Source organism: Lactuca virosa, unplaced genomic scaffold (assembly GCF_052849685.1).
Source record: "Lactuca virosa cultivar CGN04683 unplaced genomic scaffold, Lactuca_virosa_CGN04683_v6 scaffold_22, whole genome shotgun sequence".
Taxonomy (NCBI): domain Eukaryota; kingdom Viridiplantae; phylum Streptophyta; class Magnoliopsida; order Asterales; family Asteraceae; genus Lactuca; species Lactuca virosa.
Window position 1 is genome coordinate 41,309 of NW_027629989.1, and position 18,598 is coordinate 59,906.

General features: G+C 35.3%; 1 protein-coding gene and 1 pseudogene across 2 annotated transcripts; one reads left to right on the top strand and one right to left on the bottom strand.

Moving 5' to 3' along the window:
• The first annotated feature begins 4,868 nt into the window (after positions 1-4,868).
• LOC145142574 (disease resistance protein RPV1-like) lies at positions 4,869-10,463 on the top strand. Of its 2 annotated transcripts, XM_079074787.1 has the most exons (6): positions 4,873-5,508; positions 5,713-6,820; positions 6,918-7,211; positions 7,322-9,010; positions 9,211-9,249; positions 10,022-10,463. In XM_079074787.1, the coding sequence occupies exons 1-4, from the start codon at positions 5,030-5,032 to the stop codon at positions 9,005-9,007; spliced, it is 3,567 nt and encodes a 1,188-aa protein (XP_078930913.1). In that variant the 5' UTR covers positions 4,873-5,029; the 3' UTR covers positions 9,008-9,010; positions 9,211-9,249; positions 10,022-10,463. The 2 variants fall into 2 exon arrangements, with proteins under 2 accessions (XP_078930914.1, XP_078930913.1); XM_079074788.1 differs by lacking the exons at positions 9,211-9,249; positions 10,022-10,463 and having other exon boundaries at positions 4,869-5,508; positions 7,322-8,717; positions 8,799-9,010.
• A 2,801-nt stretch (positions 10,464-13,264) lies between these two features.
• Positions 13,265-14,011, bottom strand: LOC145142550 (secreted RxLR effector protein 161 pseudogene; annotated as a pseudogene).
• Between the last annotated feature and the right edge of the window lie 4,587 nt (positions 14,012-18,598).

The window sequence follows — 18,598 nt, forward strand, 5'->3', positions numbered from 1 at the left end:
AAACATGACGGAGTATCTTTATTTCTAGCTCTCTCATCATAGTTTAGAACATCAACAAAACAATCAATTGTTCCATAAAATAGATGTTCATGCGGATATAAGCTCTCAAACATATGACGTTCTCCACGTTGACCAGATATGCTAAGAAATAAGTTATCCCTACAAAATTAAAATGATAATATTAATATATGTTAAATTAATAATTACCTATCTTCACAAAAAAACCCATTACATTGGATCTTCAACTAAACTGAATACCAGTTAGATATTATGTTCTCTTCCTTTGTCAAAGTAGTATCAATAGGAACCGCCCAAATCACATAAGGAGACCTCCTTACTGGAGGTAACATTTGATCTCTTTTTGGCCTTGATTTAGATTGCAATTGATTTTGATTTCTTTTACTCAAACAACTTGTAACATGCAAATTTTTACCCCTTACATTAACCGGAGAATCAACAAACCCTTTAAATATTGATCTCTCTTGCATTTTATGACCTGAACTTAAACAAGGCTTTTTTGGAGTATATAACTCAGACTCTATTCCTAAAACAAAGGATAGTATATCTTCATTCAACAATCTTTTTCCAATTTCATTACCTACAATACAAAAAATAAAAATAGATTTAGAATTTGATGTTCTTTTGCATTATCATAAAATGAAGACAAAACTGCATTTATGGTCCCTGTGGTTATCCAAAAAGTGTGGATAAGGTCCAAAATATTTTCAACTTGCACCATTAGTCCAAAAGCTGAAACTTTTTATGGTTTTAATCCCTGAATATTTTAAAATTAGTTAGAAAGACTATTTTGCCCTTCCATTTTTTATGTATTTCAGTAATTCAGTACTTGAAAAAAAAAGCAAAAAGAAATATTATCAGCACCCCTACCACCCCCACCTCTTACGTCGATAACCCTACCCCTCTCTTACTAATTTAATTCACAATCATACACTGATACACATACATAAACTATGAACACAATGGAGTTCTGGGAAAATATTATGCATATTCAACACATATAAGCACATATAATGAAGTTTTGGAAAAACTGATGCAGATTAAACACATATATGTGCACACACACCTCTCTCTCTCTCTTGCGTCTCTCGTTCTCTCTTCCTGATTCAACAAACACACACACGCACACATACTGATAAACCAGATTGAGAACATTGATAGGCCAACACCTCCCTCTATTACTCTCTTTCTTGAGTTTCTCATTCCAGCAAAGGATTTTCACAGTCGGAGCTACGTTTTCATTTGGTGAACCTCCAAGAGCGAAGTGACCATCAATGTATGTGTGTAGTTGTTCAGATCCGAGATTTTAGGGTTTTTAGATGTTCGGGTGGTGTCAATTTCCGTGTTAATCAGAGTATGTATGTGCCGAAGGTCTGATTTTCAAACACTTGTTCAACACCATTATTTCCATATCTCAATTTCTTGAAGGCCCAATCGTCAGATTCTGATTCAATTTCTTGAAGGTGCAACATGCTGATTCTGATTCTTTATAGTGACTCAAGTTCACCACCGGAAGGTGTTGTAGATATGGGTTTTAACTCATGGTTGTTCTTGTGTGTGATGAACCCAATAGAGAAAGGGAGGGGTGGGGTTTACGAATTGGGAGGGTGGGTTAGGATGATTTAGAAGATTGACCCCATTTTTCATGAGAATCGCTCTTTAGGGGAATTTCATTTGAGATGAAAAACCGCTCCAGTTCTAGGGAATCATTTCAATGATGGTGGTGGGTTAAGGTTTTTTAAGGTGGATCTAAAATTATGTTACCTGGTGTTTTTGTCATTGAAGGGATGAAGAAGACGATGAGAGAAAGAGGTTTTTGCAAGTGAAGAGAGAGAGAGAGAGAGATAGAGAGAGAGAGAGAGAGAGAGGTTACCGGTGGAGAGGGATGGATGGGGTAGGATTTATTTAATTATTTTTTTTAAACATTTAAATACTAAAATTAATAAAGAAAATAGAAAAAACAAATCAAAAGGGTAAAAGAGTCATTTCAAATTGTTCAGGGACCAAATCCACGAAAAGTTTGTGATTTTGGACCAGTGGTGCAAGTTGGAAACTTTTTGGACTCCATCTACAATTTTTTGCTAACCACAGGGACCAAATTTGCAGTTTAGTCTAAAATGAATAATTCATAAATATAGAAAACAATTACCCTGATGATTGAAAGAGTCATCCTCAAAACTAATTTTCCTTCTTATTGAGCCTGAACTTGAAACATTATCAACATCACTATGATGGAATTTAGAAAAAACTGAAACAATCTCTTGTAATTTCAATTTATACAATTGAAAATTTTTATGACTTCCATGCTTTTGCAATGCCATTTCAACTTTCTTATTCAAATCATAAACAACCCACTGAATATCCGACTCACAATCCTGAAAATTTTAAAAAAATAAATAAAATAAAAATTAATCCGAAATTTAAGAAAATATACAAATAAAAAATGAATCTTACATATATCGATCCACTTTCAAAATCTTCATTACAATTTGCAACAACACCATAACCGAAACCACCATTTTCCAATTCCTTGCTTTCTCTAAACTTAAGTTGATCTGATGTCCAGAAATTAATTACAGGAAATCTTCTGAAAAATGGCATTTGCTGACATTGAATCCTGTCAACATATAGCAACTACAAAAAACATCTTTAGTTAGAAAATATAATGATATGAATATTATTTATTATATAAAGAAATCAAAAAATTTAAAAGAATATACCGTTAGAAATTCACATGGTCCATTAAAAAATGTTTTAATTTCATTTCTGCTCCATACCACTTTCTCTTCCTTCAAACAATTCAAAACATATGCACACCAATCTATTTTATCCAACTTAGATGATTGAGACAAGTAAGGAAGAACTTTGAAATTACAAGCTCCTTGTTTGTTACATGATCCGAAACATGTACACACCAGAATTATGAAATTCACAATGAAAACCATATCTGCTTCACTTCGCTCTATTATCTTCATCAACAAATCAGAAGGAGCTACTAATGACAATGGCTTCTTAAATTGGTCTTTCCAAATTTCAAACTAATCATCATTGCCTCGAACACCTAAACAACTTATTTGCTCATAACCCAATGGCAAACCTAGAACCCTATTCACATCTTCTCTTGTTACCGGAATATTTCCACCTTCACTCTTAATAACCATCTCCTCATGATCAAAAGAATCCACAACAAAATAACATAATTTCGTTGGAATACTTTGAGTCTTCATATCAAGCAATGACCCAAAACCAATTCTTCTTACACAATCTTTGTGAATATCATTCATAGATTTCACAGCCCCATAAATAGAATTAACAGAAACACGAGCATACAAAGCTTTCACATTACCAGCTTTACCATCTTTTTTTTTCTTTTTTATCAGATTTTCCTACAAACTTCTTAAAACTTCTTATACTCGAATCTTCATAATCTGAATCACTAGAAAAAGAATTACAGCCTACAAAACATATCCAAATATTACATTAACAATTAGATTAACAATTAGATTAAAACTGCAAGAAGGTATTCAATCAGTTTGTATTTAATTTGAAATACCTTAGTTTCTTTAAATTTACTTCATAATAAAAATCAAACTTTAATAGGGTGTTTTAATGCAATAAAACAACATCCTTATATTAATTGAATGTGGAATTAAAGAATATATTGATGCATACATACCTTCATTAATTTTTTTGCCCTTGCCTACTTCATCATCAATTCTGCGTTCCTTAAGCTTCAAAGAATTGCTAGAATGAATCTCAATTGCCTTATTCTCATCTGATACAATAAAAACGATTGTATTATCTACTGAATTAACGACAACTCACAAAACAACTACCTTCATTGACTTTTTCCATGTTTCTAAGAACATCAACACTTGAAACACCGCCATTTTCGGGATCTTTCTTAATCTTCAATGATTTACCGGAATGTATCTCAATTGGATTCTTCAAATCTGGAACAAAATAACATGAACTACATGAATCGATAAAACTAATAATTAAAGTTCTGAATGCTTGATGAATATGGATAAACATATGAACCTCCATCAAATTTTTGTTTCTGTATGAAATCTTCAACCGCATAATCTTCATCATCTTCAATTTCAATCGGATTATCAGCACAGTTCAAATTCAAATTCATGTTTCGTTCTAATTCCTTTTGCAATCGGTTCTTTTTTTTTCCTTTTCGAATTAAACCTTTTTTTATTTGAACGAGCATCCAATATGGCTTTAAACGCAAACATCGAATAAAAACCGAAACTGCAATCGGTCAATTCTAATTTGAGTCAACCGAATGTCTATACATTAAAAACTAAATTGGTCCACTACGTACAGTAAGAAGTTACCAACTGAATTAAAATTTCAAATTTGATTATCCACAATAACTAATAAATACATTCAAAAAATATATATTTACAAGTATACCCTTTAAATATTAGAAAATAATATAAATTACAAAATACATGTGTCAAAAATTGAATGGTTCTCGCATTTTCGCATAATATATATATTTTCGCATATATATATATATATATATATATATATATATATATATATATAATTAAATTGTCTTTTTTAATAAGAACCCTAAAAATCAACCTGCGTCTTATTTTTTTAGTCGATATCCCCACTAAAAAAAAAGTAAGACGCCAAGGGGAAATACAGAGACGTGGAAACGGAAATAAGATTCTTGAAACTCATCTTCTTCTGCACTTCCTTTTCTCTTCCTGACAAAAATGGTAAACATGGTAAATATTTTTCACAACCGTCATGCCTTAACTAGAAATGCAGTAAATTTACAGTTCCTTGACTAAACAAGTGGTCTGGCTTTCTCCACAGAAGTCCAAAAGTCTTCCAGCAACACCCATCACCATCGATCACATTATCTTCTATCTTCTTAATCTGCTTATGATGATCATCCAGATTCATCTCATCAAAATTTCTTCGCAATCATTTTAACTTTTCTTAACAAAGATTTGATTTTTATCAGGATCCTTCAATCATACCTTTAATGGCGTCTTCTTCAACTTCATCCATTCACAAGATCTTTAAGTATGATGTATTTTTGAGTTTCAGGGGCGAAGACACTCGTACGAACTTCGTTGACCATCTTTATCATGCTCTTAAGCAAAAAAGCATTCATACTTACAAGGACGACGAAGAAATCAAAAAAGGGGAAAACATTAGTGATGAGCTCATCGGATCCATTGAAAACTCCAAATTCTACATCATTGTTTTCTCCAAAAGATATGCCTCTTCATCTTGGTGCTTGAATGAACTTGTTAAGATAATGGAGTGTCAGAAGTCGAACGAGCATACCGCTTACCCCGTTTTCTATGATGTGGAACCACGGGAAGTCCGCAAACAAGAGGGGGCAGTGGCAGACGCCTTTTACGACCTTCAAAATAAAGAGGCTGCTGGAATATGGAGAGAGGCTCTCAAAGAAGCAGCGGATCTGGCTGGGTGGGAGTTGAAGAACACTGCTGACGGGTAATTCCTTCATTAGATCTCTGCAATATTTTGAATATTTTAGATCTACTGCATAATCTGGAGTCCTGGATATAAATGGCTCGTATATGGCATCTTAGATTGTCAAATTTTAATACGTAATTTTTCATATGTTAATTATAGATCTGAAAGTGACTGGTGATATGGGATTTTGAGTAAGCTAACTGAATCTTCTTTAAAATGCAGGCATGAAGCTAAATTCATCCGAAAAATAGTTGAGGTGCTTTCACTAGAGTTACGTTCCATTAGTTTCAACATTGATGAAAAGCTAGTAGGAATGGAGACCCGGATCGAAAATCTTATACCATCTTTAGGAATTGGCTGTGACGATGTCCGTATGATCGGGATCAAGGGCATGGGAGGTGGTGGAAAGACAACTTTAGCAAGAGCTGCTTTTGATCACATATCCTTTCAGTTTGAAGGTACAAGCTTCGTTGAAAATGTGAGGGAAAAGGCTTCTTTCTCCGGTTTAAATTCTTTGCAAAAGCAAGTCCTTTCAGATGTCTTCAATGAAGACATGAGAGTAAGTAGTGTTTTTGATGGGAAACGCATGATGAAGAGGAGGATTCCTAATAGGAAGGTTCTTGTTGTTCTAGATGATGTTGATGATATAAATCAACTTGAGGCGTTAGCAGGCGAGCCTAACTGGTTTAAGGCGGGAAGTGTAATTATCATCACAACAAGAGATGAGCAAGTGCTGGTAGCGCATCGAGTGAAGTTCATTCATGATGTCAATCTGCTATCATATGAGGAGGCAATTTGCCTGTTCAGTAGGTTTGCATTTGGGATAGATATTCCAATTCAAGGGTATGAAGAGCTATCAAGACAAGTTGTACATTATGCGGCTGATCTTCCCTTGACGATTAAGGTTTTGGGTTCGTTTCTTTGTGGAAAAACTGATCTCGAATGGATAGATGCCCTAGAAAGACTAAAAACGATTCCGGAAACACAAACTTTGAAAAAATTGGAATTAAGCTATATATCTCTAGAGGAGGATTACAAGGAAATGTTTCTAGATGTTGCATGCATCATGAAAGATTGGCTGAAAGATGAGGCTATCAAAGCGCTTGAATATTGTGGGTTTCATGCTAGAAATGGTTTAAAAGTTCTTGAACAAAAATCTCTCATAACTATTTATAAGAACTTTTATTATGATGGTGATTGCCTAGGCATGCATGACCGTATTGTAGAAATGGGCAGGAATATTGTTCGTCGTGGGCACCTGGATGAGCCTCACAATCATAGCCGATTGTGGATTAAAGATGAAATTGAAGAGATATTAGCTAATGATTTGGTAAGGATAATGTTTACTTATATTTGGTAAAAGAAAAAACCAACACATCTATAGTTATTATGACACAAGTTTCATGGTGACTTATTTTGGATTGCAGGGTACTAAAGCAACAAGATGTATACGATTCCACTCAGTGAAATTCAATCCTCATATTTTTATAAAAGGTCTGAGAAAGATGAAGGAACTTAGATTTCTTTCTGTTTTTGGAGTTTCTTCCAGTGATTTGGAGTTTAGTATGGCTGGCTCAGACTTCCCAAATGCTCTACGATATGTGGATTGGACCTATTACCCTTTTAGTTCTTTACCCACAATGTTTCAAGCAAATAATCTTGTTGCACTTAAAATGGTTCGCAGCAGAATTGTACAACTTTGGGAAGGTGGAGAAAGTAAGGTAAAATTATGGTTGATCGATTGATCTGTATAATTCATTATATAATGTTATACATACATTGTTCTGTTATTACACCAATATTCATTTTGTTTCTTTTTTGCTTATTTTAGGTCTTTAACAAGCTCAGATTTCTTGACCTCAGTTTTTCAAGGTTGAGTACCATTGACCTTGGGCTTACTCCAAATCTCGAGACGTTGACTCTTCATTATTGCGATGATTTGCTAGAACTTCATATGACCGCTGGATGTTTAAAGCTCACCTCTGTCGACATTGAAGGTTCAAGGTTGAGGACCCTTGACCTTGGGATGACTCCAAATCTAGGGAAGTTAAATCTTCAAGAATCTTGTTGTTTGGAAGAACTTCACATGGCCAATAAATGTCAAAAGCTCACCAAACTCAAAATTAGTCATTCAAAATTGAGGACCCTTGACCTTGGGATGACTCCAAATCTAGAGAAGTTAAATCTTCAAGAATCTTGTTGTTTGGAAGAACTTCACATGGCCAATGAATGTCAAAAGCTCACCAAACTCAAAATTAGTCATTCAAAATTGAGGACCCTTGACCTTCGGATGACCCCAAATCTCAAGAAGTTATATCTCAAAGAGTGTCATAAATTGGTAGAACTTCACACCCCCATTGGATGTCTAAACAAGCTTGTCCATGTAGACTTAAGTGGTTGTTTGAGGTTTAGCTCTTTTTTGTTTGACAAAGATGATTATACTTCTTGTAGTGTGGATGAATCACTTGAGGTTGGTCCTTCAGCTGAATTACAGCTGATTGCGGAGGCCTTAGAAAGATGCCCGCTTCACCCCGACAATAACTTGCCTAAGTTTCGGTTTAAGTGCTTTTATGAAGAAGATCGAACCTCATTTACTAGAAATCTTGAGATGCTTCTTTCTGTAGGTATGTGTGCTTGCACAAACCTTGAGACGTTTTCACAAAGCATTTGTGGGTTAAGACATTTAAGAAATCTTGAACTCAAAGGCAGTTTTCTAGAGACGTTCAAGGATCTTGACCAGTTAGATTGTCCGGAGGAGCTAATTTTGTCATCTACAACAATTGAACATCTTCCACATAGCATTTGTATGTTGAAACATTTGAAATCTCTTGAACTTATAGATTGTCTGCTACTTGAGAGGTTACCTGAGGATCTTGACCAATTAGAATGTTTAGAGGAGCTAACTTTGTCATCTACAACAATTAAACATCTTCCGGATAGCATTTGTATGTTGAAACATCTGCAATCTCTCAGACTTATATTCTGTTGGCTTCTTGAAAAGTTACCCGAGGGTATTGGCGAATTAGAAAGTCTAAGGATGCTCGCTTTGTCATCCGCGAAGATTAAGCATCTACCAGGTAGCATTTGTATGTTGAAACGTTTAACTTTTCTCCAACTTGATCATTGTTTGTTGCTTGAAAAGTTACCTGAGGGTATTGGGGAATTGGAAAGTTTAAGGAAGCTCACTTTGTCATCTATGAAGATTAAGCATCTACCCGATAGCATTTGTATGTTGAAATTTTTAACTTCTCTCAAACTTGATCATTGTTTATTGCTTGAAAAGTTACCTGAGGAACTTGGATGTTTAGAACATTTAGGAGAGTTGTATGTACAAGGTACAAGCATAATTCATCTTCCACAGAGCATTCTTTTGGTAAAAGGTCTGTTTATCTTCGGGTCGTGGGAACTTCTTGAGTCGTGTGGGTTTACATCGGAGATACAAGGCCCACTATATGACTGCTTCGTACAGCTGCCAACAGCAGAAGTCTCCAGGGATGAACTTTTTGAAGCTTTGTAACAGGTACTTTCTGTGTTCTTCATTGATCTTGTCACACTGATTTAAATAATAAAATTGATACGACGGTAACTAAATTTCAGCCACAAATCAAAATTAATAATTAAAAGAAAATAAAGTACTATACATGCAGACAATGTTCATCTTAATTTGTTCTCTTCTCTTGATTTTTTCTCTTAAAAAGCTAAATTCAATGATTTTTGCAGAAAAGAGATGCTGAAAAAATGGATTAAGCCTACACTCGGGTAAATTGCTATCTGTCTCTCTTATCATAGCATCCTAATTCTAGTTCTTCCTATTACAAAATTATACTACAAAATATCTACCCAGTTTATCAATGACATTAAATTACAAAGCAATTTTACTGCCCTAACTGGGTAGATTTATTGAAGTATATGTTTAAATAAGAAAAAAAAAATGAAACTTGAAAGTACAATGCTATAACTGGCTAGACCATTCAAAGTATAATGTTCTAATAAGTAATAGTTGAAAGTATAATGCTCTTGTTATGTAGAATTTCAAAGTAAAAATTAAAAGTACAATCCCATGGCTGGGTAGATTATCTAAGTATAATGTTGTAATAAGAAAAAAAAAATTGAAAGTACAATGCTATAATTAGGTAGATTTTTCAAAGCATAATGTTTTAATAAGAAAAAAAATGTAAGTACATTGCTATATTTGGGTAGATCATTCAAAGTATAGTGTTCTAATAAGAAAAGGTTTTGAACGTACAATGCTACCTTGAGTAGATTTTTCAAAGTACATTGCTTTAATAAGAAAAACAAAGGAACATGTTGTAATCAAATGAAATGAATGTAGGATGCCATACTACATAAATAAATGAGAGTACGTTGCTATATCTAAGATTATTCTGATATTTATGTATGAATATACATGTGTATAAACGTATGTATGTATGTATCAACATTATTTTCCACATTATATTACAATTTAGAAACGGTTGATCTTTTATCATCCACAATATAATCATGTGTTCACCTTGAAATTTGAGTGCAGATACCGGTAGAAGAAGGGTTGATTCCACATTCAGTATCGTTGACTTTGTGTTGGGGATTCCTGTTGATTGAAGCATTGTTACTAGTTGAAATCAATGTGAGACTTCTTCAAAAGAAGAAACACATAGTGCACAATGAGAATGAGTTGGAAGTGATCTCCATTAGAACCATGGCTCAAGAGATGTTAGGTTGGGACTTTCCAAATGTCATTTGAACTGCAAGATTTTGATAATAAATTCGTTCCATTCTTCATTTAATGGAACAATCAAAAATTGATCGTAGTTCTTGTTTGTAAGTTTGTTTTTAGACTTAAAGCTTAATGCTTTATATTTTGAAATATAAATTTAGCTTACCACTCTGAATTTTCATGGATCAACCCAAACCGTATCCTGATTAACAATAAGATTGTAATTTTGAAAGTTACGAATCGTCTCATATGTGTATTGATTGCGACCTTAATTGTTTGTGAATAGAGTTTTGATAGGTTTCAGGTTAAAAGTTGCCATACAATCTGTAGAAAGTTGTTACAATAGGAAAAACGTTCTGCTATATATGTAGGGTGCACATAATGCACGCACCCACAACAGGATGATTTTGAGAAGCTCTAGAGGCCCATAAAAGTCATTTCTCAAAGAACTATTGTACTTTCTCTGTTTTCTAGTTGATCATCGTTCTCTGAATTGACATGGTGGTCTTTTTGGTCTTGTTGTAGATGATAATGATTATTTTTCAGCTAAAAACCCAAAAATTAAGTTAAGTGGTCAGTCTCTCGACTTTGGAAAAGGTTGATGTGATGGGTCTCTACTAATCCAGTAACTTATAATAGAAAAAAGAAATTTTCCACATGTAACTTTCTTCATGTTATTTTATAGAGGGACAAGTTTATTGTTGTGTGTATGCTGCTAATAGAACTGGACATGAAACATAACACACATTTCTTTATGAACTAATTTTTTTTTGGAACTAATCATGGGTAGTGATGGTATGTTAACTTTGTTTTTTTCCTTGATTTCATAGGGTTTATGTATATATTCCAAAAAGTTATTTCATCATATAATTGATTTCTACCAGGCAGCTGCCAAAGTAGTTTTATTGCACTGATCATGGAGGATGGAACATTAGATAGATTTCGCTCTTCAACAATCTTGGCAACTGAAGTGAATATTGTTAATTGACCTTCATTTGAACCCTAAATAGGCAATCTATTTTTTTTTCTGATCAAAAAATTGCACTGGAGATGGAAGTGTTATGGATTTTAATTGATACTTGTATATCTTAATTGTTTTGTTGGGTCATTACTGAAGTTGCAGTATTTTTCTACATTTTAGTGAGCAATAAATTGAAAAGACTCAGGTAACCTGGTTCATCTTAATTTCATATCTTCTCTTGATCTTTTCCCATGAAAAAGTTAAATTCAATGGTTTTGCAGAAATAAGATGATAAGAAATATGAGATATGTATGTTTGGGGTTAAATGTATGAATTAGAAACATACTTTCACTTGTTTTTTTATCGTACATCCTACTTTCATTTATTCTTGTTAAAACATTGTACTACAAAAATCTAGCCAACTATTGCAATGCAATTAAAAGACAAAGCAATTTCACTTCTCTGACTGGGTATATATCAATCAAAGCATAATGTTCTAATAAGAAAAAAATTGAATCTTGAAAGTACATTGCTACATTTGGTAGATTTTCAAAGTATTATGCTGTAATAAGAAAAAGTTAAAAGTACACTGCTATAACTGGTAGGAGTTTTACTTATTAGAACACTATAGTTTGAAAAGACACTTAAACATGTATTATTTCAATCCTTTTAATATCAAGAGTGGATTAAATTCTAAAATCTAGGCGTAAAAAAGAGCTTTTAAACATGTTTAATAAGAGGTCTAAACAACCATTGATGCTTGTTCCTTTTGATTTTGGTCCTGCATATACAATGTAAATGAAATCACAAAGAGCTGCAACAAGAAGTATAGAAAGTTTCAACTAAGAGCACCACTAAGTAAGTGATCATGAGATGAATCACTACCATTACAGCCGTAACGACTCCTTTTTGAAAATGAACAAGTGGAAATTGTATGTTAATTGACTATATTCTTGCCATGTCACCACCTAACATAATCATACAACTTGATGGTTTCTCATCCTAAAGAGGATAGAAAAAAATAAGCAAAAAAAAAAAAAAAAAAAAAAAAAAAAAATCTGACAATGAAGTATAACTCAAAGAGTACAAATTCAAGGGTATTTGATTAAAAGTATTGTTCAAGTAAGTGATTAAAAAATCAGGACCCGACTTTCATGAAGTTGAAGTGCAAGCCCAACCTCTCTTCTGTATCTTTTCCGCAATAACTTCATCTAAAAGCAACAAAAAGCAAATTATTAGATGTGAATTTTTATATAATTGAATGGAAAACATATTGCATAGTAACAAAAAAAAATAACTCGACAAATTTGTGGTGTGCTTGATATCATTTTCAAATCATTTCTTATTTTATTTTTTTTGTAATTTATGTAAAGAAAACCTTTGCATCTTTTCTGGAAATATTCCTCATAAAATTATTTCCAGAATTACAACTATTGCTCAAAAGTAATACTCCTATATATCACCATCACTTAATTGCACCTCTCACAAGTCTTCCTTGCAACAAAAAAAACTATGTGTTATGATTATGATTTTTCAATTTTTACCTATGATGTCATAAAAACTGCAGAATGTTCCCAAAATTCATCCCCATGTTTAACAAAAACAGATGGCAATTAGCGAAAAATATTTTTGTAATAAAATATCAAATCTCAAATTTAGAAAAACTCTTTACTTTTTTTCACCTTTTACTGAAAACCCATTATAAAATTTGTTTTTAAATAAAAATTATTGATTTTTTTTTTTTGTTTATTTACGCCATTAATTATATGTTAAAATAAGTTAATATTGTTAACACTATGTAAAGTGTTTGCAGGGAAATTAGACAACACAGGAACTTTACACAAAAGTTGTGTTACTTCATTATAGAAAAGTGACAAAGCTTGATGCCTAAGAAGGCTTACACGTGAAAGGAAAATGACAGAAACATAAAAAACTGCTCCACTAAGAGCCTAAAGATAATGGACAACCCACTACCTAAAAAGACAAAGTCAAGAATAACTTTTATGGGGAAAATAAATAAAGCAAACTAAACATATATTAAAAGATAGCTAGACATATGCACAACAAGTCATGCACGTGGTCTTAGGTGTTGGATTTTAATACTCCCTCTCAACGCCAACATTCACCATTCCCATTGTCTCACAGAAGTTGGTCAATTTCTTGCTTGAGAGGCCTTTAGTGAATGAGTCTGCAACTTGGTCTGAAGTTTTTATGTATTGAAGGTCTATGTCTCCATTTAAAACTTTCTCACGGATGAAGTGATAATGAACCTCCACGTGTTTGGTTCTTGCATGAAACGTTGGGTTCTTAGCCAACTGTATTGAAGAGAGATTGTCACAATAAAGCTTGATCTTGTGACCTTCCCATTCATGTAGATCTTTTAGAAGTTGAACCAACCAAACACTCTCTTGGGCTGCCATTGCAGCAGCTCTACACTCTGCTTCGGTTGTGGATAGAGACACTGTGGGCTGCCGTTTACTGCACCATGAGATTGCACTAGACCCCAACATGAACACATATCCTGTTGTAGAGCGTCGTGTGTTTAAGTCACCTGCATAGTCAGCATCGCAGAAACCAACTAGCTTGCACATTGACTCCCTCTTAAACATAATTCCTTGATCAAGTGTTGCTTTCACATACCTTAGAACTCGACGTATGGCAGCAAGATGAGATCTCCTAGGGTTTTGCATGAACCGACTCAAAACCCCTACAACAAAAGCTATGTCAGGCCGTGTCAAAGTGAGATAAATGAGGCTTCCCACAATCTTCATGTATATAGTCGTGTCTTCTAACTCTCTGCTGGTATCAACACAAAGTTTTGAGTTTGTGTCAATTGGTGTCATTGCTGGCTTACTGTCAATCAAAAAAAAAAAAAAAAAAATTCTTAGGCATCAAGCTTTGTCACTTTTCTATAATGAAGTAACACAACTTTTGTGTAAAGTTCCTGTGTTGTCTAATTTCCCTGCAAACACTTTACATAGTGTTAACAAATCTGGTATCAGAGCTAGACCCATGGCTGATCTTCAAGTAGTAGGTGGTGTCAAGAAACTCAACAACCAAAACTACAACACATGGTCCACTTGTATCACTTCGTACATGCAGGGGCAGGATTTGTGGGAGGTTGTAGATGGTACTGAGAAAGCGCAACCAGAAGCTGAAGATAACAATGGGGTTCTGCGAAAATGGAAGATCAAGGCGGGAAAGGCGATGTTTATTATGAAGACAACAGTTGAAGAAGACATTCTTTAACACATCCGGGATGTTGTGACTCCAGTCGAAGACTGGAAAACTCTTCAATCACTGTTCTCGAAAAAGAATGACACAAAGTTGCAACTTCTGGAAAATGAGTTGCTCTCTGTGTCTCAACGTGAGATGTCTATTCCTCAGTATTTCCATAAAGTGAAGTCAACTTGCAGGGAGATTTCAGAACTTGATCCACAGTCTTATATTCCTGAGACTCATATGAAGCGGATCATTATTCACGGCTTAAAGCCTGAGTTTAGAAGCTTTGTGGCTGCAATACAAGGTTGGTATGTCCAACCTTCTTTGGTAGAGTTTGAAAACCTCTTGGCAGGAGGCTCTCGCAAAACAGATGGTAAGCATCTCTGTTAAAGCCGAAGATGAAGCCCTTTATGTGGAGAGAAGTAAAGGGAAGTACAAGGCTAACTCAAACCAGGGACAGAAAAAGAATTATGATAAGCACAAACGGAACGAGAGGAGAAATCATGACAATGAGAAGGGAGAACAATCAGTGGAGAAGCAGAAAAGTTCTCGGTCTAACAAAAAGTTTCCTTTTAAATGTTATAATTGTGGTAAAAAAGGACGCATGGCAATAAATTGTCCACAACAACGTATGGAAGAAGGCAATGCAGCAACTGCTCAAGAAGAAGACGCATGGGATGCTGAAGCACATTTTGCACAAGATGAACATGTCATGGCCCTTGCAGCTACAACTGAAAAATCGAAGAACAAGTTAGATGAATGGGTAGTTGATTCCGGCTGCTCAAATCATATGACGGGAGATAAAAAGATTATTCAAAATGCAGTTGAATATGGTGGAATTAGAGTTGTTGTGATTGCTGATAACTCAAAACTTAAAATTGCCCACGTTGGTGATGTCCAGTTTCACCCGGAAGAAAACAAGAAGGAGATGATGTTAAAAAGTGTGTATCATGTTCCTGGAATGAAAAAGAACTTGCTCTCTGTTTCCCAATTAACCTCAGCTGGTCATTATGTGCTTTTTGGTCCCAATGATGTCAAAGTGTATAAGGAGTTTGAAACTCCATCTTACCCAATTGCCAAAGGAAGAAGATCGGAGTCTATCTATGTGATGTCTGCTGAAACTGCATATGTAGATAAATCAAAGAAAAATCAAAATGTGGATCTTTGGCATATGCGCTTGGGTCATGTAGCTTATGACAAACTCGACACTATGATGAAAAAGAAGCTTGTCAGCGGTCTTCCAGAACTAGAAGTGAGTAAAGGCCTAGTGTGTGCAGGTTGTCAATATGGAAAAGCTCACCAATTGCCCTTCAAAAAGTCCGCATATCAAGCAAAGGCACCTTTGGAGTTGATACACTCAGATGTGTTCGGACCTGTGAAACAACCATCAGTGAGAGGAATGAAGTATATGGTGACCTTTATCGATGACTTCTCAAGGTTTGTATGGGTATACTTCATGAAAGAAAAATCAGAAACCTTCAGTAAGTTTAAAGAGTTTAAAGCTGAAGCAAAAAGAGATGGAAAGCATCGTGTATTACGACTCAGATCAGACAATGGTGGAGAGTACTTGGCAAAAGAATTTGCTGATTACTTAAGGGAACACAAAATCGGAAGACAATTAACTTGTCCAAACACGCCACAACAGAACGGAGTTTCAGAGCGTAAAAACAGGCACCTAGCTGAAATATGTGGCAGCATGATCCATGACAAAAATGTCCCAGGTCGTTTCTGGGCAGAAGGTATGAACACTGCAGCTTATGTTATAAATCGAATCCCACAACAGAATTTGGGTTTTGTGTCGCCCTTTGAGAAGCTCTTTGGTATTAAACCAAATGTTAGCCATCTTCGAGTATTTGGCTGTATATGTTATGTGTTTATACCCAGTCACTTACGTCATAAGATGGAGAAGAAAGCTATCCGTTCCATATTTGTTGGGTATGATTCAGAGAGAAAAGGCTGGAGGTGCTGTGATCCTAACAGTGGCAAGTGTTACGTCTCAAGAAACATAGTTTTTGACGAGACATCCTCATGGTGGTCAACAAATCATGAAACACTTCCTGATTCCGACGTACTCAAGGAAGGTGTGGAGTCCTCTACCATCAATCTAAACATTGATGATGTAGATACTATTATAGAAGAAGATATTGTTCCAAGACAAGAACAACATCCATGGCAGACAGGGGTCTTCAATTCCTCTAACTCTGATGATGAGAGAGATGAGTCTTCAAGTCTTAGGCGATCATCAAGATTAAGGAAACCTAATCCAAGATACGCACATGCTGCTGTTATTGAAAACCAGATATGTGAGCCTGAATCTTTTAAACAGGCTTGTACAAAAAGAGAATGGATGGTTGCTATGGAGGAAGAGATGGAAGCCCTAGTTCAAAACCAAACGTGGGAGCTGGTACCTAAGCCAAAAGAAGTAAAGCCCATATCATGTAAATGGGTATACAAGATAAAACGGAAGGCAGATGGCTCTGTAGAGAGGTATAAAGCCCGGCTAGTGGCTCGCGGATTCTCTCAGCAATATGGGCTTGATTATGAGGATACTTTCAGCCCAGTGGAAAAGCTTACAACTATACGTGTCCTCCTAGCCCTAGCTGCCAGCAAAGGGTGGAAACTCAGACAGATGGATGTGTGCAACGCGTTCCTATACGGTGATCTGGATCATGTCATTCACATGGAGCAACCAACAGGGTTTGAGAGCAAAGATCATCCAAACTATGTATGTAAACTCAAGAAGGCATTGTATGGATTAAAACAATCCCCAAGAGCATGGTTTGGTAAAATTGCTGAGTTTTTAGATCACAATGGTTTTATGATGACAGCTGCTGATGCAAGTTTGTTTGTAAGAGCTGAAGAAGGTAAGGTTGCAATCGTGCTGGTTTATGTAGATGATCTGATAATCACAGGTGATTTGTATGAAGTGGTTGATCAAGTGAGAAAGAATCTATGTACTCGGTTTCACATGAAAGACCTTGGTGATTTGAAACACTTTCTAGGCCTAGAATTGAAGTATGAAGAGAATGGAGACATTGTTCTACACCAACATAAGTATTCTGTGGATCTCTTGAGTAGATTTGGAATGATTGACAGTAAGCCAGCAATGACACCAATTGACACAAACTCAAAACTTTGTGTTGATACCAGCAGAGAGTTAGAAGACACGACTATATACATGAAGATTGTGGGAAGCCTCATTTATCTCACTTTGACACGGCCTGACATAGCTTTTGTTGTAGGGGTTTTGAGTCGGTTCATGCAAAACCCTAGGAGATCTCATCTTGCTGCCATACGTCGAGTTCTAAGGTATGTGAAAGCAACACTTGATCAAGGAATTGTGTTTAAGAGGGAGTCAATGTGCAAGCTAGTTGGTTTCTGCGATGCTGACTATGCAGGTGACTTAAACACACGACGCTCTACAACAGGATATGTGTTCATGTTGGGGTCTAGTGCAATCTCATGGTGCAGTAAACGGCAGCCCACAGTGTCTCTATCCACAACCGAAGCAGAGTGTAGAGCTGCTGCAATGGCAGCCCAAGAGAGTGTTTGGTTGGTTCAACTTCTAAAAGATCTACATGAATGGGAAGGTCACAAGATCAAGCTTTATTGTGACAATCTCTCTTCAATACAGTTGGCTAAGAACCCAACGTTTCATGCAAGAACCAAACACGTGGAGGTTCATTATCACTTCATCCGTGAGAAAGTTTTAAATGGAGACATAGACCTTCAATACATAAAAACTTCAGACCAAGTTGCAGACTCATTCACTAAAGGCCTCTCAAGCAAGAAATTGACCAACTTCTGTGAGACAATGGGAATGGTGAATGTTGGTGTTGAGAGGGAGTATTAAAATCCAACACCTAAGACCACGTGCATGACTTGTTGTGCATATGTCTAGCTATCTTTTAATATATGTTTAGTTTGCTTTATTTATTTTCCCCATAAAAGTTATTCTTGACTTTGTCTTTTTAGGTAGTGGGTTGTCCATTATCTTTAGGCTCTTATGTTAGTGGAGCAGTTTTTTATGTTTCTGTCATTTTCCTTTCACGTGTAAGCCTTCTTAGGCATCAAGCTTTGTCACTTGATTTGTTAACACTATGTAAAGTGTGTGCAGGGAAATTAGACAACACAGGAACGTTACACAAAAGTTGTGTTACTTCATTATAGAAAAGTGACAAAGCTTGATGCCTAAGAAGGCTTACACG